This window comes from Hoplias malabaricus, chromosome 17, assembly GCF_029633855.1.
Source record: "Hoplias malabaricus isolate fHopMal1 chromosome 17, fHopMal1.hap1, whole genome shotgun sequence".
Taxonomy (NCBI): Eukaryota; Metazoa; Chordata; class Actinopteri; order Characiformes; family Erythrinidae; genus Hoplias; species Hoplias malabaricus.
In genome coordinates this window covers 13278331-13305056 of record NC_089816.1, presented here as the reverse complement: position 1 = coordinate 13305056, position 26726 = coordinate 13278331, and the positions used below count along the sequence as shown (strand labels likewise).

Genomic DNA, 26726 nt, shown 5'->3' with positions numbered 1-26726 from the left:
GCTCTGGTTTACTCCTGCAGTCTAAAAACTAGGTAGGTCAGTGAGGTAATGAACTTTGATAATTGTTTAACTTGTGTCTCTTTGGAAATTTTCAGCTCTAGCTACCGTTCACACGATACTTCTGTCCAATACACGGCTTAATTTACTCTTGTTTCTGCACCTAGGGAGTCTGACGTAAGTCCCAGGGACCCATACATCTAAAAAAAGTTTTCAGTATCAGGTTCAGGAACTTGAAGCTTCTTGAAGATGGCTCTATTGCATTAACCTTTAACATGCTTGCTTATAATATTTTGACATCTGACCTCATCAGGCAATTCTCTTCGTTGTGTTCATTGGTTCATATTCAGTGTGGTGCAGAGTGATTGACTTTTCTATATTTAAACAGGTTGAATTACTTACTAGAATGTGTTTAGAATGACTGACTAAACACCTGAAAATAATACAAGGAAATGAATAAGAAAAAATTTAAATGTCTATCTGTTTGCTAGATGTTTGGTGTGTTCTCCCTGTGTCCGTGTGGGTTTCCTCTGGGTGCTCCGGCAGTGGTGGAGCCAGACAATTTTCATAGGAGTGGCCAGACTGAGGGGTGGCACAGAAAATTATGCTATCTTTTTTCTTTGTGAAGTTGCTGTGAATCTAGTAGTGTTTCCTGATCATTCACTCATTTACTGATATACGCTTTGAGTACAGAGCGACCATCTGTTGCTTTGGAGAACTACTTGCTTGAGGTGTGCTGTTAAGTTGCGTCCCTACAGAAATGGTTCTGCAAAAATTGGTTCTGTGGTGGTGAGGTGCCTGGCTCCACCCCTGTGCTCCGGTCGTCCCACGGTCCAAAAACACAAATTGGTAGGTGGATTGGTGACTCAAAAGTGTTCATAGGTGTGAGAGTGTGAGTGAATGTGTGAGTGTGTGTCACCCTGTGCCCTACACAGGCGATATTTAGGATATGTAATAACTATTATTTTTTTCTTTCTTTGCTTTACTGACATACCAAGTAAAACATTGTTTCAATGAGATTTGAAGATCCTAACAATTTGTTCCTGTCTGAATCCCCCAAAATCTGAATAAACATAGGAGCTTTAGTCTACAGAGTGGGCCATTTATATGGATACACCTTAATAAAATGGGAATGGTTGGTGATATTAACTTCCTGTTTGTGGCACATTAGTATATGGGAGGGAGGGAAATTTTCAAGATGGGTGGTGACCATGGCGGCCATTTTGAAGTCGGCCATTTTTCCAACTTTTATTTCTTCTATGGGAAGAGGGTCATGTGACACATCAAACTTATTGGGAATTTCACAAGAAAAACAATGGTTTGGTATTAACGTAACTTTATTCTTTCATGAGTTATTTACAAGTTTCTGACCACTTATAAAATGTGTTCAAAGTGCTGCCCATTGTGTTGGATTGTCAATGCAACCCTCTTCTCCCACTCTTCCCACACTGATAGCAACACTGCAGGAGAAATGCTAGCACAGGCTTCCAGTATCTGTAGTTTCCCAATACGTTTGATGTGTCACATGACCTTCTTCCTATTGAAAAAACAAAAGTTGGATCCAAAATGGCCAAATTAAAAATGGCCACCATGGTCACCACCCATCTTGAAAAGTTTCCCCCCTCCCGTATACTAATGTGCCACAAACAGGAAGTTAATATCATCAACCATTCCCATTTTATTAAGGTGTATCCATATAAATGGCCCACCATGTATGTTGATACAACATTGTTCCTTTGGTATAGAGGTCTTTAATTTTCAAACACTTTAATACCATTATTCATTCATTCATTCATTCATTATCTGTAACCGCTTATCCAGTTCAGGGTCGCAGTGGGTCCAGAACCTACCTGGAATCATTGGGCGCAAGGCGGGAATACACCTTGGAGGGGGCGCCAGTCCTTCACAGGGCAACACTCACACACTCACACCTACAGACACTTTTTGAGTCGCCAATCCACCTACCAACGTGTGTTTTTGGACCGTGAGAGGAAACCGGAGGGTTTGTGGTGGGTCTGGAGCCTACCCAGAACACACCCTGGAGGGGGTGCACCTGAAGGACTCACAGATTCACTCACACGCTCACACCTATGGAGGCATTTGAGTCGCCAGTCCACCTACCAACGTGTGTTTGTGGACCATGAGAGGAGAACACAGACAGTCACCAAAAGCGGGGCTCGAACCCACAACCCCAGGACCCTGGAACTGTGTGATAGCGACACTACCTGCTGTGACACTGTGCCGCCCGTAAATAGACATTTAAGAATCTTTATTCACCTTCCTGTTTTGGAGATATAAGAACATCAAAACCACCCGGTTCTGCACATGCCATACATTGATGTAGTGAATCTTTTAGGCTTTAAAAGGCTTCAAAAAATGTTTTCAGCATGGCAGATAGTACTTCCATCAGCTAGCAGACACGCATGAGCGATCAGAGGCTAACTAATCTGCCCCTTCTTCCCCAGAAAGTGCCGTAGTGCTGTGCTAATCTCAGTGCATCAAAGTGGATGCTCTCTCTGCCATCTTACAGGGATCTTGGTGCTGTGATGTTTGCTGAAAATGGGTCCCCATCTCTTTGGTGTAGGGTTTACACATTTGGATATAGCTTGTTTATGGAAAGGTCACTGATGCTTCAAATCTTTTGTTTTGTTGCTGTAAACTGTTGGACTGCAGTCTCTACCCTTCGATAAGAATGTGTTTAAAAATAAGGAAAGCCAGCCAGAATGTTTCCTGAGAGTATAACCCTTGTGCTGTCAACATGTCTAAGCTTCCCCGAGTGGAGGCCTGGGGGGCATGAGAAGCTTCCAGCGTGGTGACGTCCAGCTGACTGCTGGAAGCATTGACGCGCTTTGTTTACGGCTGTAACCAGCCTCGAGCAGAGCGGCAGTCAGCTTCTCATTTGTTTCAGCATTGGCTTGCCATTTTCCTCCTGTAAATCAAATAACCAGAAATGTAATGAGGCAGGATTTATTGCCTTCATCTCACACTCTGGGTCTCTGCAACCAGTGGGACGTGCTGTCCTCAGTTCCACGGTCAAACCGCACCAAAGCGTGAGATCACTGCACTAATCAGGAGAGCTGAGACTTGTCTGGATTTGGGAATAATGATTTTATAGAGAGCATTTTTATTAATGTGCTTATTCCAGTGTTGAGCGCTGAATGCTCAGACAAATAATGCCCATAACCATTTTGTCTGTACAGTTTCCACTTACCTGAAACAAGGTCTGAAAAAAAATGGAGCTTTGCTGAAAAGTCAGTTCAGAGAGGACAGATTCAGGGAGACCAGTATTGTAATGTTCCTTTAATTGTGTGCCCAAGTTTGTTACAGTAACTTTAAGCCAGCAACACAAAACTGAGCCAAAAGAATAAAAAATGGCAGGCTGTGTTTCCAAGTGTTTCTCTTTCAGTGTAATGTCACTTATTGGAACAGGACACAAACATGTTAGCTAAAAAACAATAGCTGTTAACAGCTAATGTTAGCTATGCGTTACCTCAGAAGGGGCAGCCATAGCTTTTGAACGGCACAACATGAAATCCACTGAAGCTACGCAGGTTTGCGTTTTGGCCAGTACTTTATTGGGAGACATCCAAGGAAAGCTGGTTGTGTTGGTAGGGTCAACAGGGTGTGCTTTCACCGTTGTTTTTATGGATTCTAATACCGAAGTGCATTGACAGGGACAGAGAAATGAACAAGTGGTGCTGTCTTACATATGAGATGTAGAACCAAGGTCCTGACACTCTGAAGTCACAAAAGATGTCCTTGATGTCCTTTCGATTTTCCTAATCATTCCTATCTTCAACTTGTTTAATCAGCCCCTCTTTTGTCCTTGCTGCCTAATAGCTGATGTGTGCTGAGTGTACTAGTCTGGATCGGCGGCCGACGTATCATCCAAATGGATTCTGTACATTGGTGATGGTTGAGGTGACTCCTTAATATCCCAAAGAATATACAGTATCTAGTATAGAGTATCTAGAAAAACGCTATATATGTGTAATTAATCAAAAATGCACCATATTTTTTAACTTTACCACCACCGTTGTTGTGGTTTTCAAAGACAGCGATTCCTATTGAGACAGGATTTTTTTGACATCACTGGCTCCATTTCGCCGGAGAGCCCTGCCAGTGGAAAAGCGACAAGTTTTAAGCGTGCCGAGCTGTGTCGATTCGAGTTGTGTGAAGCTGGACCCATGCGGTGGTAAAGCAAGGCAGGAATGCACCCTGGACAGGGTGAGGTTCAATCACAGGGCATCACACACTCACCCATTCACTCACACTCACACCTGTGGACAATGTCACACAGCCAATCCACCTACCAAACAAGCTCCCAGAGGAAACCCACACAGACATTGGCAGAACACATCGATAAAAAAGGGTATTTGGAGATACAAGGTTTTGATTCAGCAGTGATTATATACTCAGAAACGCAATGCCATTTATTATGATGTTATTGCCCCTGCTACTGTTAAAATGACTTCTACCGTTCCCTTTGTGTAGTTTATTTTGTGGCTGTGTGTGGAATCCTGGTGATTACCTGCAGCCAATTGCCTTCATTTGTTTTTCGTTGTACCAATAAGCCAGAGTTCAATAGGAATTAAGAGGCAGCAGTCCCAACAGGTCAATGCTGTTCCTCGAAGCACAGCAGAACTGCTTCAGCAGCGAGGAACTCTTCCAAGTGGCGGCTCTTCAGCGGCAGTTGTAAAGATCACTGCTATTTCCTGTCTTCATACTTGACACTGATGTCTTCGCAAGGTCAGCAAGTTCAGCCAGTGGCAGCTAACAGACAGCATCTGGTGCGAACAGGCTGGCCTTTTTGGTGGTGTGTCCGAAAGCATCTGTATCATGTGCATACACACACAGAGACAGAGCAGTTCCTCAACCGACAGACAGGGGGAACTGCAGGACCTTGCTATCTTTCGGGCCAATCAGAAAACAGGAATCATTGTGATAGGCTCCTCACTGGCAAGGCTTTCTCTTCACTGTTGTCTCCTGACTGTCGACGACTCTCCATCTCCCTCTTCCCCCTCTCTGTCTCTCTTACTCCCTCTCTCTGCCTCTCCCTCTTTCTGTGTTGTTCTCTCACTCGCTCTCTCTCTCTTTCTCTCTCTCTCACACACACACCGTCTCCCCCTCTCTCCGCTTGTGGCTAAATTAGATGCAGAGAGGGGGGACTCCATCGCAGCTTCCATTGATACACGAAGGATTAGATTTTTTGAAATCGGAGTCAAGTGAAAGAGGGGGAAGGATTTTGGCCACAGGGACTGGTGAGTAAGTAGAACATCATCTATAGAAGCACGGCACAGGATTTACATTGAGATACAATAGTTCCTAGGGTAGTGGTGGTGGGGAGACAGAAAGCGGGGATTCTAATTATGGATAAGGATCAGCGAAGGATGGATGTGTAATTTCCATTGAGGAAAATCTCCTCTAGGTGATTCTCCATGCTCCATTGTCTTTTTCCATTGTGCTGGATCTGTGTGATGGCATGTCGGAAGTGGCTTCTTTTCCTCTGCAACAGCTGTGCAATCCTGGCCTCATTTTTCCCCCCTCCATCACTGCATTCTGTTGACAATGTCAAAGCAGCGCGTGATTGATAGCCCTTGCAGTGCCTGCCATGTGTCACAAACTGGTCACGCGTCTGCTCGCAGGGCATCAACGACATCGCCGCAGTGCTTTAAAGACAAAGCAGGCAGGTCGAGGTTTGGTGTGTAGATGATGTCAGAGATGCCGGCTTGTCCCTCTTTTGTTCACCTGCGCGAGTGTGTGGGTTATGTTGGCGGCAGAGCTGTGTAATTATGCACCGGTTAACACCAGACACGGTTAAGCTGAGCTCCCCTTGGAGAGGCTGTTTTGTACCCGTCAGTTTATGGCGGGCCATGTTGCCCAGCTTTACTGATCAGTCAAGGTTATGACCGGCTCAATGGAAAGAGGAGAAGACATGGGCAAGGGTGACCTCTCAACATTCTCTGTCCCAACTTATAAAAATGGCAGGTTGCAGGATACTCATCTTGTTTGAGACTTGATCAAATATGGAAAACCGCTTGAGCGGCAAGTAGTGTCTCCTACTGTAGGTAAACTCTTCAGATGCACTGTTACATGCTTCATGATGTTATGGTGTCAAGGCAAACTGTGAGCACTCCAAAGCCTTACACTCTGTTGAATCACTCCTTTCATCCCCTCCAGCGGTTTAGAGTCCTCGTTATTATTCCGCGAATCAGATTTCTGCTGATATCCATTCAGATTTCTCAAAAGCTCAGAACATGGTCAAGGATGTTGAGGCACCACTCCAGCCCTCGATTTTCTCCTCTGATCATTTCAAACCAAACAGGAGGAATGAGATGGAAAAAAATTATACATCCTTTTCTTTATTCGCAGGAGGTGTTGTGGATAAAGACCTTCGCCATTACCTTAACCTTCGCTTTCAGAAGGGATCAGTGGACCACGAGCTCCAGCAGATCATACGGGACAACCTCTACCTCCGCACTGTGCCCTGTGAGTAACATGGTGATCTACTGTACTTATCCCGTATCTACTTGAGACTAATTGCATAAGGTGTGCTTTTACTGCTTAAACACGTTTGATGTAACCTGGGAACGTTTGGAATGTGGGCTGAGCTTTTTATGCTGTTGCAGAGTGGCTGAATGTAGGTGGCATGAACTTTTGGTTTTCCATGCTGAACCTAAACACTATTTTCCTAGATTGTTTGACCTGGTGAAGTTAATTATGCAAAGCTATCAACAACCTTTTAAATATTTGTATCACTGTCAGTGAAGATGAGAAGGATGTAATTGCATTAATGTGAAAGAAGAGGAATCCTCAAGAAGAGGAATGTAACAAAGGCAGTTTGTGTAGTGATAGAAAATATGGTAGTTTCCTGGTAACAGAAAGTTCCAGGTCCACATGCTGATCCATTTTGCTATTGTCCACCAACTCCTCAGGAGGCTGATTTTAGTATCTGGATATGTGTGTTTATTTGTGAGATGTTGACTTTCATTCGTACAAGGTTGTCATCTGCTTAGTCGTTTTGTCTTGACTCACTTCAGGCAAGACTGAATTGGTGTGTCCTTCTAACTCCATGCTTGGTTTCAGCCCCAGTGTTAACAGGACCAGTGTTTCGGATTTAGGTGAAGCTGAACTGGAGAGATAGCAGTTGAAACACTCAAGCCTTTTTAAATTGGTGCCGTGACCTGGATAATATCTGACGATCATTATTCAACTGGGACTTGAAGAGAGGAGGAGTTTTTGAGTTTTACAGATAGACATAACTAATAATGACTAGCTGCTATATTGTTGAACCAGGGTGAGAAAAACCGCTCAGCTACAGCCGCTATTCTTCAACAGTTGTTTGTATTTTCTGTAGTAGTGGTATCTATTTGAATAAGCTCTTTCTTCTCGTTTAATATTATTTCTGTTCTTTATTTTTCTCAGTTGTTTAGTCGATATTTTCCTCTTCGGTTCTGTGCTCATAGATCCTCTCTTTATTCCTCATTATATCTGTCTCTATCTTTTGTCCAGCAGTCACTCTTTGTATTCATTTTCTATCATTTCCTCCTTCCATCCTACTGCTTACAGCGTACCCCATCACCTCGATATTGTCTTCCGCTCTGCATCTATAGTTTCCTCACTCATTCCGCCTGCTCAGTCTCACTCTCTCGTCCTCTCCCTCGCTCTGTGTCTCAGCCCAAGGTTTCCAAGGCAACCACCATCTCTTCTCCAGGCCTGCCTGCCGACAGTCCCCCCCCTCCCCCTCCATAGCGCAGCACAAAACACATCACAATTACGGAGCGGCTGGCTAAAATGATGCCTTTGATTTATGCTCGTGCTGCGCAGTCATGAGCGTGCGGTTCTGGAAGTATTCCTGCCATACAGAGAATCATTAATGTAAGCGAACAGCCCCGCTAGGAAATGTAGAGGAGGAGGGATTGGAAGAGACAGGACAGGGTAATGCTTTAACTGTGCGTTAGACATACCACGCATATTTGCCAAGGGAGGAACAAGAGGGCGACTTGGGTGGCGGATTTCGCAGGGTGATTAAAAACATTTCAGATTAAGGTTTGTTTACTCTTGTCTCACAGTCTCTATGGAAAAATGACATTGACTGAGATTCCGTGTCACTGGTAATTAAAGCAGTGTCAATTCTATGTGGATTTGAATCAGTTGTGTCTGTTGGTGTAACCCTCCACAGCTTTGCTCTGTTGGTGAATTCCAGGGCTGACTGGGATATTTCTGTTTACATCCAGACTGTCTCTCTATGAACATTTGTTCTGCCAGTTTTTTTTTTTCTTTTTTTTTTTGCCTCTTGTGGTCGGCCACATGCTGTTTTGAACCCAGTGAAGCCAAATCAGCCATAAATACATCATGTCATCTCCCTCCTGGTTCAGAGGTCATGGGCTGGCTTGTTTAATTTTAGAAACTCTGTCCGTGCCACCTACTTACCAGTGCCCATCTTAATGGCCATGTGTGTATGAATCTAGTGACACAGAAGCTATTGTTTATTATGCACAGCTGCAGATTACTGAAAGACCCCCTGCCATGCTCCTCTAATGTGTTTGTTTCTCTCTGCATAGAATTTAGTCCTTTCAGTTCTCCAGGAGACTGTAATCACACTGGAGATATATGGGGTATATGGGGACATAGGCATAAGTTAGAATACCTCAGGTTTTGTTGCTTTTCTCAATGAAAATAAGTTAACACATCCTCTACAGGCAACAGCCAAATACAAATGAGCATAACTTGGTAGTAATTAATGAAGGTTGTGGGTTCGATTCCCGCTCCGGGTGACTGTCTGTGAGGAGTTGGTGTGTTCTCCCCGTGTCTGCGTGGGTTTCCTCCGGGTGCTCCGGTTTCCTCCCACAGTCCAAAAACACACGTTGCAGTTGGATTGGTGACTCAAAAGTGTCCGTAGGTGTGAGTGTGTGAGTGAATGTGTGTGTTTGTGTCTGTGTTGCCCTGTGAAGTGCTGGCGCCCCCTCCAGGGTGTATTTCCGCCTTGCGCCCAATGATTCCAGGTAGGCTCTGGACCAGGGGTGGGCAATCTTATCCGCAAAGGGCCGGTGTGGCTGCTGGTTTTTGTTCCAACCAACCAGGAGGTCACATGATCATTTGTTTTACTCAAGCCAACTAATTAAAGGAGTGAAATCAGGTGTGCTTGAGCCTGAATGGACTTAAATCCAGCAGCCACACCGGCCCTTTGCGGATAAGATTGCCCACCCCTGCTCTGGACCCACCGCAACCCTGAATTGGATAAGCGCTTACAGATAATGAATGAATGAATGAATATGTATGTATATATGTATGTATGTATGTGTATATATATATATATATATATATATATATGTGTGTGTGTGTGTGTGTGTGTGTGTGTGTGTGTGTGTGTGTGTGTGCGCGTGCAAATTATAAATAATTTAGCCCTAGCCAATGACATGGAAAAAATAAAAACGCAGGCCGTTTGTTGCCACTCGGATGTTGGGTACACGCCGTATGGACAGTTCCCAGGCTTGTTTCTGTGGGACAACTGTTCAGAACGCAGGAACTAGAGCACTGAAGCCATTCTGCTGGGCCTCTACTTTGAGGCAGTGCTTCAGTGCCATCCCACTGGCTCGAGCGGTCAGAGCTCAGAGTGGGACTGTCCTCTTCCCGCCGCCGGCCGCTCCGCTGTCTCTTTCTGTCAGTCACTTTGACGAGCGGACGTCAGGATGCATCATGAAAGGCCAGCTCTTCCGCAGGGCAGCATGGCCATGACGAGAACACAGCGCACACTTCAATTAGGCCTATTTACCCCTCTGTCTCTCACTCACTATATTTTGATACAATTAAGACCCTGCATTTACCTGTCATCAGGGGTGTTAATCTCTGACCTCATCATTTAACGTGATTATGATTCATCAGAAGAAATAATGCAGAGCTTTATGAAAACGTGATTCAATTCTTGCATATTGTCGCTGTCCAAATAAAAACACATTTCTCCATGTTTGTGGATTTTTCATTTACTGCATCATTTGAACACAGCAGCTGTTCTTCGCATTGTGTGAAAATTTCATCATGAATGGACCATTAGAAATGCTCCAAAATGAATTAAGGAATAAAATCTTTTTATATTCACTTCCATTGAAAGTTAAGAATGTTTTTTCTTTCACCTGTAAATTTGCTGTTTTGGGAGATGCATGATTTTAATTGGACATTGGACATGATTTTGATTGGAAATGTAAGATAAGAATGTATTTTTTTGTGATTGACTTATATGGGCAACATATACAACTTTATAAAAATACACTTGAAGGCATTGCTATGGTACAAAAAACTACTCTATCATTAACTCACTTGTAAAAAAAGAGTCAAACAAATCTTTATGCTAAGGTTGAGTGTTTTAAACGTGTGGCAGAGTAAAAGTTAGAGTTACAGCAAACTTGCATCACCATAATGTGCTTTAAGGAATAAAATATCACGTATTTTGTTGGCCTGTATAATAAATAGTCTGTTTTATGTGGTAGGTTGTTCATAAAATATTATTGCAGGTATTATGATGCATAAAGTACAATGAGCATTACAGTAAAATATTACCATATATTTTATTACTCTATTTTAAAACCTGCTAAGTTTAAAGTGCCACTGTCAGATCAGTGCATTGATGCCTTTTTTTCCCACCACGGAGCAGGCAAAGCCCCTAAGCCGGCATCAGCCATGGTACGGTGCTACGTTATCATGTGTCATGTGGGGTAATTAGGGAGCAGGAGATGAGACTGAGGAAATGAAGACAGTGAGACAGCTGTGTGGCTGAGTGAGATACAGCAGGTGATTCCTGTAGATTTTTCTGTGGTGGTGTCTCAGACTGTGTGAAGCCTTTACTTTTGCTTGTCATAACTGTGGCATGTTCTTCAGCTGAGAGTAGAGCTGATTTGCAGGTGACTGAGTTGCCTCAGCTTAAAGTTCTACTAAACCAGCTTAGGCCCTCCACTTTGGAGCGATGCCGTGCACGCAACTTGTGTCAGTGTTTTAATTTCTCTTTCACACTTGTGTTGGGATTCTGGCAGATGTTCCTGACACAAGTGAGAGATGGAATCTGCATAGTGAATGTTGAATAAAATGGGTTTCTGGTGTCATTGCCCTTGTTTTCTTTTTGAATCTGTATCTTTGGATTTGCAGAAATTGAATAAGAGCACTGGATGTGTTTTCTAAAAAGAAAATGGCTCAGAAATGTTTAGAAATCTTAAATGAAAAAACTATGCCAAACATATATGTAAGTAATATGTATATGTTTTCATAATATGGAATCTATTGCCTATTTTATATGGTAGTGCCAAAGTTACACTGTAATTGTACATTAACAATGAATTATTAAATCATTAGCATATTTAATGGTTTTATGCATTTGTAGTTCCTACCTGAAGGCCTTTTACAACTCAGAGACGGTACTTCTCTTGTTCACGTACAGTTTTTATATACCAGCTTTCATTGCTGTTTCTCTTGATTAAGAAACGCAGCAGGTAGTGTCGCAGTCATACAGCTCCAGGGACCTGGAGGTTGTGGGTTCGATTCCCGCTCCGGGTGACTGTCTGTGAGGAGTGTGGTGTGTTCTCCCTGTGTCTGTGTGGGTTTCCTCCGGGTGACTGTCTGTGAGGAGTGTGGTGTGTTCTCCCTGTGTCTGTGTGGGTTTCCTCCGGGTGACTGTCTGTAATGGGGTGTTGGTGATGAAAATGTTAGAATGAAACTGTTTGTGTAAAGTTAGTATTATTATGAATATTGATAATGTTATTCAAAAATAAATTTGACACATTCAGGCTTCATTATTTATCTTTTGACTATTGGCTTCAAATTTAGAAAACAAAGATGAACCATCTTAAAAAAGCATTAAAAACTTTTTTCAGCATCAAATAAAAATTGCCTTAATAAATATCTGTTAAATTGACTCTTTTAGTGAATCTTTGTACATTAATAATGCACTGTTGATGGCTCTTGGCTGAGTGCGATTTGTAGTCCCTCTGGAGTGATGTTAAATGAGCAGAGTGTTTGGAAAGAGCAGGTCCTGGCGGTGTTCAGGTGCTGGTGTGTTTTACTCTGCTGTTGGAGAGCTGTGTTGTATTGGAGGAGCGATGGTGGTGCAGGGAGAGTGCTGGCTACAGGGCACGTGCATTATGCATGCTGTGGGTTTGCCCTGCCACTCTGTCAGATGGGAGAATTATAGAGCCGTAGCTCTTCCTGAGAAAGATACTCATAGTGGAAGCGACTCTCCTGGGACTCAGCCACCACGTGCTGACAAAGCCACTCAGCTGCATAGTCCGGAAAGAAATGGGCCGTGTTCAAAATAGCATGCTGTGCACTGGATACTGTGTACTGCATACTGAAACAGTATATACAGTATGCTTAATGTTACTGCTTGTATAGTGTAGTATCCTGGCACAAAAGACCTGTACTGTACTGACATCAGTTCCTGAGCCAATCACTCATCGCCACACTAACCATAAATTCCTTAGTCCTTTAATCACTGCTTAGGACCCACTGCTGTCCAGTTCAGCAGTGTGTGGATGCAGTACGCTTGGAGGAGAACACTAACAGCCACAAGCATTGACTAGCACTGTGCTAAAAAAAAGGAGGGGGGGGGGGTTGAGAATAACCCTATTCTGCACCATTGTCAACTTTACATGACTTGAGACACTGATTTGGTGCTTTTCCACCGCATGAGTCCAGCTCTACTCGACTCGGCATGGCTTGGCTCTTTTAAAGCTTGTTGATTTTTTTCACTAGTACACCTCCCCTGCAAAATGGAGCCGGTGATGCTGAAAAACCCTGTTTCTAACGGGAACCACATGCTTTGGAATCCCAAACAGTGCCTGTGGTAAATTTAACTGCTGTTTACTTATCAAGTATTTGTGTTTTTTGGACTGGACACAGCGCCCCAGTTCTCACAGATCAGGTTTCCTTGTTGCACGTTTGGCTTTTGCTGGGAATTTTTATCGACCATCTGCCCAAGGACCATATAAACCTATTCAAAACACCATGAGGTAAAGTTATGAGCTGCCATTGAGTCCGATAAAAATAAATGTGTACGCTGCTGTAACTTAGTTGCCCTACAAGTGGTGAGTTTGTGCTGGATTTGAATGAGCTCTGCATTTCGCGGTGATAGACATATCTCTCTGGCCAATCAGTGCTCTGCAGGGTTTACATGTCACCATTTAATACGTACTCGGCACGGTTGGAACCTGGAGTGAGCAGGGATTTTGGAAAAGAGCCTAGCCGAGTCGAGTAGAGTCGTATAGGTTCCATGCAGTGTAAAAGTGCCAATTTGTAACTCGAGCTGTTTAGTTACTGTTTAGTTTACTTTCATGGAAAGTTAGTGGTCAGAGACAGTTCCACCTTAAATAATACATCTGAAACAGCAAAAATGGGTCAAAATCACCCATATATATGAGCAGGAATAAAGCAACATCCTCCACACTTTTCATGCTTTTCAATATTCAGCGGTCTCTCTCTTTAGCCAAATTCCTCCAGATTCCATTTCTCAGCCGTGGTTTAGTGGAACTCATTATAATTTTGCAATAACTGACCTCACTTATGCTCTCAGGGATGAGTGCGATCCAGACCTGTGCATGCATTGGAAACATGTAGAGATGCCCCAGACATAGACTGTGTTCACAGTATACTGTGCATGTGCAGCTTCATATTTATTCAGCTCTGTGTGAAGAGTTGGACAGTAGTGTCTCACAGTAAGCCTCGACAGACGCTTGGAAAGGGCCTCAGCGCTTTTCCAGACAAGCTGAAGACAAACAGTCTGTAAAGTGACGACAAGCCCCAACACAGAGGTTTCCAGTCATCTGTTCCTGGATCAGTCTCTCTCTCTCTCTCACAGTCTTAGAATGTGCTGAAGTCACCCATTAAACTCCGGCAAGCGGCCTCATTAAGGCGGACACTGAGCCGCCGGACACTAGGGTCTCTCCTGGACGGCGGTGGCGGATTTAAGGCGGATGAGAGAGCGGAGGGAATACGAACCAATCGATATGTGCAGATGAGACCCAAAGAATGGAGAGTGGATTTGTGAGGGCTTTGAATTCCTCGAGGGCTTACGGCCCTGTTTGAGCCGGTTCTCTTCCTAATGAGGCGAACAGCACAAAGCAACAATACTCTTTAGCAGCCCAGTCCTCTGGATCATTGGTTCGATTTTTATTTTTTTCAAACTGGGTTTGTTGCGTTGAGGATAATTAGTCTGGGTACCAGACTGTGGGTGCATTCTCAGATCAGCAGGTAAATATTGTCTTTGAAAGGTTACACAGCTCATGGCTGGAACAAATCTACTCCGTCTAAAGCGGGTACTCCAGGGATAATGAACTGTACCATAAGGATCGTGGGGTTACTTTGCTTTTTAGACACAAAGAAGAATTGCACTGGTAACTGCAAGTTGAAATGCATTCTATTAATAGCCTCAGCCTCTGAATATTAAAAACACCCTGCTGTGTGACTGTACGTTGTTAGTTGGTGATTATACCTTCCCTGCAGTAAACACTGGAGCTGAGGATCTGGTGGCGGATGGCTCCTTTCGTTTGAATGCACATCTCACACAAATGCCTTCACCACTAAAGAACAGAGTCACTGCGATTACTAACCTACATCGCCCCAGGGCAACACCATTTTGTTTAATGAACAATTTATATTCTTACCTCCCCCTCAGCGAGGGATCGTCATTTAGTTGAGTGCTTCACTCAGAGCAGCTGTAGATGAGTTTGGAGTCATTTGAAAAGAGCACATATTCAACAGAGTGTTCAAGGCCTCTTAGGGCCACTCTGTCCCTTGTTCATTGCTCCTCAGCTTCGGCTGTTGTCTTTATCCTCTGTTCATTTCAAATCCTGGCTTTTGGTACCTGCTGTGATATTGTCTTTTCCCCTTTGCTTATTTTTGGCTTTGTTGCTTATATTACGCCAGATTTCTTGCATACATCAATCAGCCAATACATTAAAATTGCCTCTACACTCACAGTCCAGTTTATCAGCTCCACTGGCCATGAGCACATTTCTGTTGTTCTACACAGACCATTGACCATCTGTTGCTCTGCATTCTTCTTTAGATGTCTTTCACCCTGTCCTTCAATGGTCAGGTACTATTTGCATGGTGGGTCACTCTCAGCACTGACACTCATCTGGTGGTGGTGTGTTAGTGTGCACTGTATCGGTATGAGTGCTATTAATGTGCTATTATTAAAGCATGTACATGTGTTATTGTGCCATGCATGGGGAAATTTTCTGACATTTTGTTGCTCAGCCACCATGGTCTCCTGTTTACAGGGCAGAAGAATTTGGTCAATGGGATTAGAATTGACAATATAGTCTGGTGTATACAGGCAGCATAATGGACCAACTGGTATAGTCGCTGTCACATAGCTCTGGTGTTAGAGGTTCAAACCCTGCCTTAGGCTACTGTTTGACATGAGTTTTATGTGTTCTTGTAGTGTCTGTGCACGTTTCCTCTGGGTGGTCACATTTCCTCCCACAGTCCAAAAACACACATTGGTAGGTGGACTGGCTATTCAAAAGTGTTCATAGGTTTTAGTATACCAATGGTGTATACCACCGAGTGTAAGGGGCTGTAAAGAGCCTACAGCCTTGAACAAGCTTGTGCTTCTTGAAGGCAACTTTCACCATTGCAATCAAAACACTTTTTATAAAGTTCAGAAGCTCTCCAATCTGTTTGCATGCCGGAAACCTGTCTAATGTGTTTATGAAGCCCTGTTCAGTAAACAAGTACAAAAAAAAAACCATATTGGCTCAGTCACATATACTAGGCTCCCTTTTTCTCTGCTAATGGCAGAAAAACAGCCTCCAAACATTGAAAATCATGAAAAGAGATGAGGATATTTCTCTACTCCTGCTCCTTAGGTGGGTAATACTGACCATTTTTTTCTGTTTCAAATTATTTAGGTTGGTAGTTATACATTCAGGAGGCTGCTAACTGCATGAAAACCGACTGAGCGTGCTACACAACTAAACAACTTGAGTTATAAATGAGTTTTTGTGGTAATTCAAACAGTGAATAAAGACTTACAGACAATTTTAACTTCAGCTATGTACAAATGGTAGTCATTTGTCTCTTCCAACATACAGTTCCACTTTAAAGACACGGAGCTTCTGAACGTAAACAGATCAGAGAGAACTGCAGTTTCCCACAATCGTAGATGTTCCCTTCAAAGATGTAGCTGAGTAGATGGGTTTCTGTAACTATGCACACTCCTTTAGCTGGCTTCTGGTTGTATCAAATTAGAGATTCTCAGTAATCCCTTGATAAATTTGTTGGCGTATGACTCACGGAGGATAAAAGAACTCTGTAGACGGTGGGTTATGATTATCTAATGTTGCACTGGTTGGCTCTAGTGTTAGCTCAGTGCATCACTCATTTGTTTACTTGAGCAAGGTGGCTGAAAATTTTCCCTTTGCTGTTTGAATGTAAAGTATTTTTAAATGGCTGATGATGCTGTAGCGTCCTTGCACCAGTAAATCAATTTAAACACTTGTTTACAATCTGTTATTTTTTCTTTCCTCAACTGTACCCAAATATTATTTTTATTAGCTCTTATGTGTACTCGGATATCAAAAACTCTCTGAAGGTGGTGGACATCTAGCCACCGGTGGACCCTGTCGAAAAGCTGTTCTTGTGTCTAATCTCTCTTTTATCGAGATTTAATGATGTGTTTCCATACATCCATGTCATCATCTTTTCATGGATGCATCTACACTGCTGCCTTAAAGATTTATATATTTGTGAAATGTTGGTTTCTAAGAGACAGATCCAGTGAAATCAGTCCTAAAATAGTTGCTTCCCACCAGTTATTAATGAACGGTGTACATGCCTTCCTGCTGATATCAGACATAATGTGGTGAATGTAGAAGCTGAGCAGTGGAAGCTGGTCTGGGATGATGCCAGTATGTGAGAATACTTCAGACACATAGCAAATATTCAGACACAGTTAACATTGAATGAAAGCTAGCAGGGTTCCATTAGAATGAGCTCATTTGCATAATGCTAAACAGATCAGACTTAATTTCATTTATTCTGAGGAACATTAGCATATTCTGGGTATTCCCTTCAGTAGCCGAGTGTGTGGATACAGACCGGGGTTGCCCTGATGTGATACACGTCTCCTGTGTTGGCCTTTGTCATACTGATTATTCTGTTTGTGCCCGGCCTCATTTAATGTGGCACTCTGAAATATGGATGATGAGAGTGTCATAAGCCATCTCCGCTGCTTCTTCTTGTTAAGAGTTGCTACAAGCCTCCGCTGCTCTTTGATGTGCTCGTAAGCTCCTGCAGTTTGATTGATGATGAGAGGAGAATGGCTAATTCCCTCAGAAGAATGCCATAGGTTTTTGCTCAGGATTACTCTGTATATCTTCAGTAGTATTTATTAACGTCTTTCCTTCTTATGTGTTTATATGTGAGTGGACACTGTGATGCGTTTAATGAATGTGGTGTTGCTTGCGACCAGAGGCACTTGCTTTACACAAATCTACACTCAGATGAATGTATTCTCACTTGTGTGGAACTGTAACTCAAGTACACGTTAATGTAATGGAAGACACTTTGTGCAGAAGTACCAAACTAGCTGATGATCCAAATGGTCTGCAGTGAAACTCCTTAAAGGAGACATATTATGAAAAATTCATGTTTTATGTGCATTTGCATATTAATGTGGAGATCTGGAGCCAGTGCAAATCCCTGAAATTTTGAAATAAGACTGTCCTTTCAGGTTTGTTGGGGCAGGATCCGAAAACATGGGTTTCTTACATAGATTGCAGACACTTTCGAATCGTCCACGTCTGTGCCTCTCCAATCACATCTCTAAACCTAGCACCAAGATGAGGTTAAACAGAGCAAAAGAGACACATTGAGCACCAGAAGCAAGTAAGTATGGAGAAAATATAATACAGGAGATGTATAACCATGCAAACATGACTAAAAACCAGAGCTGCTTCTCGCTCCTGGGTGCTTGATTTGGGGCAAGCTGTGGCTCATTATCATTTAAAGGAATAGGCGCAGAAATGGGATGTTCTGGCTGTTAGACAAGGGCAGAACAGTGCTGTATTGTTTGATCTTTGTGGTTTTTTACAAGTGTGTCATTAAAACCCCAGCAAACTGTTAACTTGTGTAAAAGGGGTATAATATGTCCTCTTTAATAAGCCGAGTGTCATCGGGTGGAAGATATTAAGTTTGCATAGAATTATTACTCAAGAAAGGACAAATGCATCGATTTTCAAAATTCCAAGCACCACGTGGAACTGAGCGGTAACTGTCTGACTCATACATACTCACAGTTAATTAATTCTCTGTAATGTGGCACTACTTGCACCTAGTTACTTCTAGGAACTGTTTTAAGGGCTTGCTTGTCACTTCTCAGCATCAAAGAAATGGACTGTGTCTGAAATGTCATAAATGCTGTCTAGGCAGTATTCTGAGGAAGAAAAGTTGATAACCTATGTCTGAATGAAATGTTTGTATACAATGATTTTGCTCCAATAATTCCATAGTTGTGTTTAGTATGTGTATCTATATCCTGCCTGCCTTAGTAACATATCTCCTTTGTGTACAAGAAACTTTATGGCAAAACACTGCCTTGTGAGGCACTGACACATGAGGCCCTTGGAGGTTTCTACCTTGGGTTTCAGACACAGCCACTATGTCCTGTTTAAGTGTGGTACTCTAATAAACTCCACTTATTACTCCCTCTCTTCACCACTGCTTTCTTTCCTCAGTTAGCAAAATCCAGCTCAGTTTATTATTAATTACTCATTGTAGGTTCTTGAAAATCAAGCAGTTACTTGGGCTGATTGTAACTACACTGTTTTCCAGTGGTTAACGTTAGGTTCATGTCACAGGGTATTAACTGAGTTGTTTGTAAACCAGGTTAATGTAATAAAATGGAAACAAACGAAAGCAGAAAGCAGCTTCACTGAAGAACATCGTGGGTTTGAGGAAAACAGAAGTTGTAACTTCAGAACAAGTACAGACTACGTTCTGCTGGTAGAAGAATGGAGAAAAGAGAATCAGCTCTATATTTGCACTGTCTTTAAACACACTAGCAACTCTCTCTTTCCTTTCTCTCCCTCTCTCTTTCTTTCTCCTCAGCTGGAGTGTGCTTGGCAGGGCTTAGTCGTCTTACGTCTTCTTCGCTGGGTGACAGAATGAAACACTTTAATAGCTTTTGAATCCGCCAGGGTTTTCTCTCTCTCTCTCTCCCAATGCCTCTCCCAACTACTTCACCCTGTTATATGACTCGCCTCATCCTTCCTGGCATCCAGGCAGTTAGGTAGAGAGAGAGTGAAAAACAGAGAGAAAGAGTGATAGAGAGAAAGGGTAAAACAGAAGGAGATGTAGTAGAAGATAGAGCATTCTGTTTCCAAAACTATCTCCATATGTATCATAGGGTCTATAAATATCGGTGTAATATAAAATATTGATAAAGTTGAGAATTTTAAGCATCTATAGGTGTTCACAGTGAAGATGGTCAATAGTTACTTGTAGGGCTGGATGATATATTTTTAAATTTCAATCGATATGATTCTGATATTGATATAAACAGCAGAAAAGCCACAGAAAAACTGCCCAGAACCAACAAGAAACATGACATCCCCATAAAAACAAACCTCTTGGATTTGTCAATATTCATATTTTTAAACTAACTTTAAAATTGAGGGCAGTGAACTGGAAATTGCCTCGCAATGACCGTCAGTCAGTGACAGATGCTGTAAATAATGTATATTGAAATACTGAAAATTAATTTAAAAATCATATCATTTTTATTGAAACATTGAGCCCTAGTTACATGTGGAAATTATTCACAATTACAATATGAATTTTAAAGTATAAAGAGTAATAATAGGCCCTTTTTTGGGGCTCAAAAGTAACAAAAAACTGCATAAACTTTCATTGTCAAATGACTTGTGTTTAAACAGTACAGCCCCAAAGAGCAGTTTGGCTAATAAAATAATAATAATAATAATAATAATAATAATAATAATAATAATAATAATAATAATAATAATAATTTGAAGCTGCACATGTTTATAACACACTGATACAAAACACAGATGTTTACAGTTCCTATCTATCACTCTCTCTATCTGTCTAAATTCTCTTCATGCTGGGCCCCCTAATCACGCCTTTTTTATACGTCTCTTTGAGAGTTATTGTATTTTTATTTAGCCCATGGATTTTCCTTGTAAATCCCACACCTGTTAAGTATTTACTCACAGAACAGACCTGGATAATGATAGTTTAAGTAGCTTTAAGATTTATAGAAAACTAGTATAAAGGATTTCAGGACACTAGTCTCTATTCGTAGTGATAATAAAGTTTTTACCGATAATTCTTCTGGGAAAATGGCCTGTGCTCCAACCAAAGTGGCCTGTATCAGCATTAGTATATCTCTTCTTCAAATATATTTCATTGCTACTGCAGCCATCACTACTGGAGGGGGCGCCAGTCCTTCACAGGGCAACACAGACACACACATTTACTCACACCTACGGACACTTTTTGAGTCGCCAATCCACCTACCAACATGTGTTTTTGGACTGTGGGAGGAAACCAGAGCACCCGGAGGAAACCCATGCGGACACGAGGAGAACATACCAACTCCTCACAGACGGTCACCCGGAGCGGGAATCAAACCCACAACCTCCAGGTCCCTGGAGCTGTGGGACTGCGACACTACCTGCTGCACCACCGTGCCGCCCCAGGTCAATATATAAAAAGCAAAATATTGTTGTTTTTAGGCCAGTTTCAAATTATATTGACAGGCTGTTATTGTAAATAAGAATATGTTTACTGTATATTGTAAATAAGAATAAGCCCTGTAAATTTCAGTGCCTGTTCCTTTAAATGAGAATGAGCGAAAGTGAGAGAGAAAGTGAGAGCCCAGGAACAAGGAGTACACACTCTGGTTTTTAGTCATTTTCACTTGGTTGTTTTTCTTCTCCTTTCATTTTTCTCCATATTTAATCAGCACTTTTATCTTGCTGTGCTCACTGTGTCTCTGCATATGACTTTGGAAGCTGAGCGAAATCAGAATGACTCATTTTATCTCTTTCTGACAGGCAGATCACAAAAGACTTGCTACATTGTCTTGTTTCAGATTTTGTGGGTTAGTAGTCTGCAGATACAATAATGACTTCACACATGCACTGAAAAAGTGATTTTTCCATAAAACATATCCCCTTTAATATCAGTATCAATATCAGTATCAAAAAAGCTGGTATTGTTCCATTTTTAAAAGGAATCACCGAAAATGTAAATAGCGCAAATACACATTCCCATTCGCTGATCACTGAGCTGTTATTTGCATGAGTCTGATGACTATCTCATGCAAATGAAACTACACTTTCAAGTGCTTTATTATTCCTTAATCATCAGTTTTCCTATTAGCAATTTTCCTAATTAGTTTACTGACAGAATGTTTTCCCCTGAGTCTGTTTGATGGTGTTTGACAGTGGGCTTTAAGCAGAGACAGACCACCTGTTTCACCCCACGCTGAACTGAGCCGTCTCCATATGTGGATATGTATTTGGACGCATGAATCAGTGAATGACAAAATGAGTCACGAATCGCTCAGTTGGGGGTCCAGCTTCTTTGGACCCCTGTGCTTGGATGACTGTAGTCTCACGTGGAACTGAACTTATGATGAGCGTATATGTTCTACATTCACTGCTGCTGGGAGCACTTTTATGTAGTTAGCATTTAATTCACACTAACATCAAGATACAACGTCAAGTAACACTCCAACTTATGATAATTTAACTTTACGAAGGTTATAAACTATACATTTATAGTTGATAGCTGTGCATAGTGCTACATTATGTATGCTATGCTCATTTTGTCATGTTAATTAATGCATCATTTTGCAGTGTGAATCACAGTCATGTTTAAAACGTCACAACAGCTTGCAGCCATGTTAAAATAAATAAAGTTAAACTAATTTTGGTAAATTATAAAAGAGGATATTATATTTGAACTGTATTTAGACTGTATTTGCTAGCATTCAATCTTCACTACATTATCTAATCTTATCACATCCCTAAATATATTACTTTAGCTTTATTAGACTTTAGTAACTCCAGTGCAAAACTAAAAAACAAGATTTGCACACCAAACATCTCTTGGCAGTGTTCATTAATTTGTTTGTTTATTCATTCAATCGTTAATCCAATAATTTCTTCATTAATTTGTTTGTTTAAACTAAGTGTACATCACTTTTTAGTTAATTGTCACGACTGAGGGAGGTCAATGAGGTGGACGTACATGTAAGGAAGGAATTTATTAACACAAACAGTCTTTCATTCATTGTCTGTAAGCGCTTATCCAGTTCAGGGTTGCGGTGGGTCCGGGCCAGTCTTTCACAGGGCGACACACACACACACAAACACACATTCACTCACCCTTATGGACACTTGAGTTACCAATCCACCTACCAACGTGTGTTATTGGACTGTGAGAGGAAACCCGTGTGGACACAGGGAGAACACACCAAACTCCTCACAGACAGTCACCCGGCGCAGGACTTGAACCCACAACCTCCAGGTCCCTGAGCTGTGTGACGGAGACACTACCGTCTGCGTCATTGTGCCGCCCTTAACACAAACAAAAGTCAACAAAGCAACACCATCAGAAAACAAATGTGAGCAGGATTAGCAGAAACAAAAAGGAAACAGCCATGAACTGGTATAGACATATAGTAAAACTATAAGACACAAACATACATCTATACACAACACCAGACAAGGGGACACTGAAACCTAGGGGGTGTATAAGCAGGAACACAGACAAGAAACACCTGGGAAAGATAATGAGAGGGCAGGACCACAAAGGAGGCACAGCTGGAAACACTGATTACAAGGTGGGGCTAAAGTGGAGACAGGAACAAAAACAAACACAGGGCCAAGGGAACTCAGAAAACACAGAAATGGAGCAGGAAGTGTGACATTAATATAGTAATTTTACAACAGTGCAGAGAATTTTTACCCATCTATGGCAGTGAACACACACACACTGCCAGGTGAGGGATTGAACTGCAGATTTCCTTCCTAATGAAGGGCATTTTAGGGACACTGTAATAATCATGTATTTGAGCAGGAAGAAAAAAAGTAAAAAAAAAAAACCTTCAGGGATTTCATGAGCTGCTTTTATAATTTGTCGCTCTAAAAGTTGCCTAGTCTCCTGTGGGGCGAACAGATCTTGAATAAGTGTTAAACAGTTTCGTCCATTCAGAGTTTGTGAGCGCTAATCCTGAGCCTGAAGTTCACTCTGGAGTAGTACCTTGTTGAGGCGTCAGTGATTCAGCATGCAGAGTGGCGCATGGCTTCAAGGTTGGACTGACCACAGATTCAAGGGGAGTGCAGCCCCCGCGTCACGGAGAGTCAGCAACGGAGTTGCAGAAGATTACAGGCAAATTCTAGGCCTCCAGGTCTACAGCATTTCTTAAAGCCCCCCTTACAGCCCCCTAACTGCTTCGCCAACGCTCTACTAAGTCCACCCTTCACTGTCAGCCTTCATCTGACCTCAACTGGCAGAGTTATTTCAGGTTTGCTTCTGAAAGGAGTTACGTCCACCATGAGCACACTAGAACCAGGTATTCACAACACACAGACACCCACTATTCGGACAGTTTTGTGGCTCATTCTTCAAGGACCCTTGCTATTCTATGCCATTTATTTATTTTTTTCTGTGGAACTCTCCACCTGCCTTAGTCCAGTCTGTTAGAACTCTGAGCTGATATGAAAGTGGTTAGAATGCATTGAACAGATAGAGGTAAAAGAGAATTAGAAACTTAAGTGCTGTCCAAATCACATATAAAACCAACTTAATCTTTGGTAGGCTCCTTTTCTGTTTTGCATTGGTGAGATTCGGTTCACATAGAGGGTAATATTTTACTTCAGAGGTCAATATAAGCATTGATCCATGCTGTTGATGCCTGTGTGGTGTTTCGGTAGAAAGGGTTACCAGTTGGATTCTCGAATGAATATCTGAGGTCAAAAACACAAGCGGTATTCAAGCCCAAATAGATTTGCTTTCTTTTTAGAGACTAGACTGAAAGTCCTGGAATTTTCTAGAACTTGTCAGAAGTGTTCTGGACTTCAGCGTTTGGTATTTGTGCATTTTGTCCTGTGGGGGAGCAGAGTGTTTCTGAATCTTTGGTTCCTGGTTTCAGTCCTTGATCCCCGTGTTGGCAGGTTTATTAGCTGTTTGAAATTGTTTGCACGTGTGAGTGACTGGGTGGGAGTGTGTGATGACCTGCAATGAACTGGTGCTCTGTCCATGGTGTGTTCCAGCCTGGAGCTCAGTAATTGAGGGTAGGCATTGGACACACCTTAAATTTGATCTAGGTGAAGTGGTTACAGAAGATGAATGCAAAAAATATCAGACCTGTGTTCATATCGGCTCATACTCAGGGGTTTGAACTCCTATCACTGTGGGAAAAGAGAAAAGGCTGTTGTGCCATCTCAGCTTGTGGGCAAATCCTTTCAATTACCACAAACCTTAGCTCTACAGGACAGGTTGATGAGCCAGTGCTGATCATAAGAGGTGTTTGTGAAAAGTGGTTGTGGGGTTTCTGCTGGCTCACATTCACAGGGCTGTGATTTGAAGTTTGACTCCCTTCACAGTGCACTAGTGAACTAAGACTAACCGCTCTAACATCCACCACACACGCATGACTGCACGAGGCATGTCCCCGGGTCCTGATGAAGAGATGTCCTGACACTTTTGGGTTAGTGTCTGGAGGACTCCTCACTGCCAGGTAGAACTCTTTATCTACATTTCTGTACAGAACTATGATAAAAGGGTTGTGCAGGACAAAAAACATTTTCAATTAACTTCCATTTTAAGTTAAAGGAACACTGTGTAACTTTAAAATTACAGCTTCAGGATAGTTGTGACCTGTAATTGGTTGCATAGAGCCCCTGAAATTGCTACTCTGGCCTCATCACTGCAGAAACACCACTATGTAACCTTTTGAGGAGGGAAGAATCGTAAGATTGTAAATAATGTAGGCTAGAAATTTGAAAATTACACTTTAAAATGGAGGTAGAAAGGAAAAGAAAAGACCTTATTTATCCCAGTTAGCCTGTGTCCAGGAGATTTATTTATTTGCTGTCTGGGTTGTAGTAAAAATTACTCGAGGGCCTGAATGTATTCTGCTTCTTGCCTGTGAAGGTTTTATTTTTTTCGTATCTGTGCTATTAGTTCATTCTTTTAATCCTTGTATTTCATTTAATTTATTTCTGAATGGAGTGGCTGAATCTAATCACTGTTTATTTAAGGAATTGAATTAAAATATATTTTCGTTAACCTTTGTCATTGCCAAATAGAACTCTTTCAGACACTGAATCTACAGGACAATGAGGATACGGAAGCCTTTTCTCCTGAAAATGTGGACAAATGTGCTTCAGATGAAAGCCTTTTTGCTGAGTTTATCCACCTTCAAATGCCTTTAAGAGCAAAATCATTTTGTATTTATATGATTGTGTGTTTTTTGAGAGCCCCACGATGTTGTGAGAGACCGAGAGGAGCTAAATCTGCATGCTGTTTCAGAACTGTTATCATTCCTTATAATCAGATCAGTATGTTTGTGTGTGTGTGTATGTGTGTGTGTGTGTATATGTGTGTGTGTGTGTGTGTGTGTGTGTGTGTGTGTGTGTGTGTGTGTCATGGGGCACTGAACCGCCCCCTGTGCTCATTGTAATCAGATTTATTCTGTGGATCTATTTAATCATTTCCCCAGAGGTAAAGATACACATGTTTTTTAATTGTCACTCACCTTGGGCATTGAGATTCTGCTCATTAACACACTGCTCTGAAGCAGTTTTTTTTGTTTTGTTTGTGTGTTTGGTTGTTTTTTTTTTAAGTGGAACTGCATCAAGCATAAGATTAAATCAATAATAATCATTCATTTTTATAGAGTATGAATTACTTTATTTACTTGTCTACAGTTTTGTTGGCTTTTACTTGTCTCCAGTTTTGTTGGCTTTTACTTGTCTCCAATTCCACCATCTCCCTGAATCTCCCCTCACTCGCCTAACAAAGTGGGATTGGGGATGTGGATATGTGCTTCCGCTGAGATACATGAGGCAGCCCAAGGCTTCTTTTCGAACTGACACTGATGCAACACCACTGAACAATTTAGAGCATCAGAGCAGCACGCACACCATACATCCGTCATGTTAGCTGACAGACCCCTGTGGTAGCCAGCGCTGCGGACAGTGATGGGTGAAAGAGGGTTGTCTTACAGCAAAGCCAATTGTGCTCTAGGAATCTCATGCTTCCATTTACATTGTGTCAATATTTCATGATGACTGGACCAATAGAAATGGGCCAGAAATAATTTGGAAGAATATTGTTCATTCATTCATTATCTGTAACCCTTATCCAGTTCAGGTTCGCGGTGGGTCCAGAGCCTACCTGGAATCATTGGGCGCAAGGAGGGAATACACCCTGGAGGGGGCGCCAGTCCTTCACAGGGCAAAATATTGTTCAATTATCTTTCATTTAAAGTTAAAAATATTTCCTTCCCTGAAAACGTACTATTCTGAGGATACAAATTTTGATTATTTGAAACTACATGACTATATAAGGACCACACTTAAATCGGTGCTTGAGGCAGGGAAGGTGTTTTGGGTGTTGTCCTTTGCCCAAAACTCAACCAAATTGACCATCAATGATTCATCAATCAATTTACTGTCAGCTCAAGTTCCACCCCCACCCCA

At 42.0% G+C, this 26726-nt stretch overlaps 1 protein-coding gene across 4 annotated transcripts in view; it reads left to right on the top strand.

The window, feature by feature from the left end:
• magi2b (membrane associated guanylate kinase, WW and PDZ domain containing 2b) overlaps positions 1–26726 on the top strand; it is a 146538-nt gene that overhangs the window by 27034 nt on the left and 92778 nt on the right. For 3 of the 4 annotated variants that reach the window (XM_066648660.1, XM_066648659.1, XM_066648658.1), the window contains exon 2: positions 6370–6486. In XM_066648660.1, the coding sequence (XP_066504757.1) occupies positions 6370–6486 (117 nt within the window). Of the gene's footprint in view, positions 1–5139; positions 5259–6369; positions 6487–26726 lie in introns of those variants that run through there. The other variant, XM_066648661.1, reaches the window with a different exon arrangement.